This window comes from Pundamilia nyererei, unplaced genomic scaffold, assembly GCF_000239375.1.
Source record: "Pundamilia nyererei isolate P.nyererei 1_Seehausen unplaced genomic scaffold, PunNye1.0 scaffold02834, whole genome shotgun sequence".
Lineage (NCBI taxonomy): Eukaryota > Metazoa > Chordata > Actinopteri > Cichliformes > Cichlidae > Pundamilia > Pundamilia nyererei.
Window position 1 is genome coordinate 1 of NW_005190235.1, and position 1,879 is coordinate 1,879.

Genomic DNA, 1,879 nt, shown 5'->3' on the forward strand with positions numbered 1-1,879 from the left:
TTTATGTCAGAACTGGTACCCATCCCTACATATGTGTGCAGCGAGCAGGAGGCCAGGGAGGATAAAACTCACCAGATCGACCACCAGTGTTCCCTCTGGGGTGCTTCTGGTCTTCGGGGGAATATCTAGAAGAGCAGGTCTAGAATGCTGGGACCGCGACGGCATGTTCTTGATGAACGTAAAGCTGCAGATGAAAATGATGCTCAGCAACAGAAACTTTCAAACAAAACTTTGTGTCGTTTCTCAAATAGCTAAGTTACCAAACCCATATCCACTGCCGGAGGTTTCTTCCTGTTAAAAGGGAGTTTTTCCTTCCCACTGTCACCAAAATGCTTGCTCATAGGGGGTCATATGATTGTTGTGTTTTTCTCTGTATCTATTATTGTACGATCTACTGTACAATATAAAGCGCCTGGAGGTGACTGTTGTTGTAATTTGGCGCTATATAAATAAAATTGAATTGCCGACATGATGTTACTGAAGAACTAGAAAAAGATATTTTGGGATTTTGTAAACTGATTTTGAATACTTCCTTTAAAATAATGTATGAGATGAAGTTACATCATGGTCTTCTCCTGTGACTGTATGTAGAAAAACAACTTACGGATCAAAGATGTCATCGTCCTCGTCTCCACCCAGAAGGTCAATGGAGCCACAACCGAACACACCGTGTTCTGGGCTCATCAGTACACTGGTCCCCGTTCCTGCGTACTTCAAATCTGAATAGAAAACACACACACACACAGACTGTAAGTACCAAGTCTGACTTTATGACATCACATAAGACTTATATAGTTGACTCCCGACCAAGTAGTTTAAGCAGGTCAGCTTGTTCAAGGTGGAGTTTATCACATGGATCACAAAGCTGCATTCAGTTGTATGGTGATGTCTCTCAATGAGAGACTTTTGTTACATGTAAACAAGTTTCAAATGGATGACTGGTACTCACTTTCTTTGCTGGGTGTGAGGAAACGCACAATGGGTGAGTAGATGTTTCTAGCTGTTGTCGCGTTACGCGGAGTCACAGGGTCGATCTCTGACAGTATGCGCTCGTGGTGCATGATGGGACGGACTGGAGTCTTGAAGGTCAAATCTAGACAGTAAAATGAGAGTCATTCAGAAAACGATAAGCATTTCAACTAACAGGTAGTGTAACTGTGCTTTAAAGCAGAATCAGCCGATGGCGCTAAAATACCTGATTCTTGGTCATTCACAGCAATAGCCCTCTTTCTCGCCCGGCCACGAGGCAGCGGTCGCCTCACCATAGTGGGAACTTCATCCTCTGAGTCTTTATTCACAGTCTCTTCATCCTACACAATAAAAACAAGAAGAAGAAGAAAAAAAACAAAACACCTTCATTATTACCCCTAAAGGTCCATTTAAAACAGCGTAATAGTGCATTACTTCAGGATGTCTCAATCAGGGCCACGACTGAGAACAGGAAGGCCTGCTGACCTCTGGTCAGCACTTCAGGTCAATCAGGTCCTACACCTCACAAACACCATCCCCCCACCAATCTGTGCCACGGTCTGAGTAATCCCCATCACTCAGGCCTCACATACAGATATACTCAGACCAACCCCTTTGCACTGCTTTCAAGCACTTTGTTCTTCAATGTGTCCCCTTCTCTTGTTTTGCTGACATGCCTCTAGCTTGTATGTGTGTGTGTGTGTGTGTGTGTGTGTGTGTATATATATTCATTCCAATTACTCCAATTACTTCCACGGGAACACCTAGGCATGCAGATTGTTTCAACAAACGCATAGTGCACAGAGGTCGCTAATTTTCAGCAGAGTCAATCATTACAGACCTCCAAACTGTGGAATTTACATTAGTTCAAAAACAGCGTGTAGAGAGCTCCATAGAATGGGTTTCCATG

The 1,879-nt window shown here is 43.5% G+C and overlaps 1 protein-coding gene across 1 annotated transcript in view; it reads right to left on the minus strand.

Annotated features, from left to right (window-relative positions):
* Positions 1 to 29: 29 nt before the first annotated feature.
* Positions 30 to 1,879, minus strand: part of LOC102208984 (uncharacterized) — a gene marked incomplete at its 3' end in the record, with an annotated part of 3,760 nt that continues 1,910 nt past the window's right edge. The window contains exons 2-5 of the mRNA XM_005755749.1: positions 1,196 to 1,310; positions 950 to 1,093; positions 605 to 719; positions 30 to 184 (exon numbers count right to left, since the gene is read on the minus strand). Of these exons, the coding sequence (XP_005755806.1) occupies positions 30 to 184; positions 605 to 719; positions 950 to 1,093; positions 1,196 to 1,310 (529 nt within the window). The remainder of the gene's footprint in view (positions 185 to 604; positions 720 to 949; positions 1,094 to 1,195; positions 1,311 to 1,879) is intronic.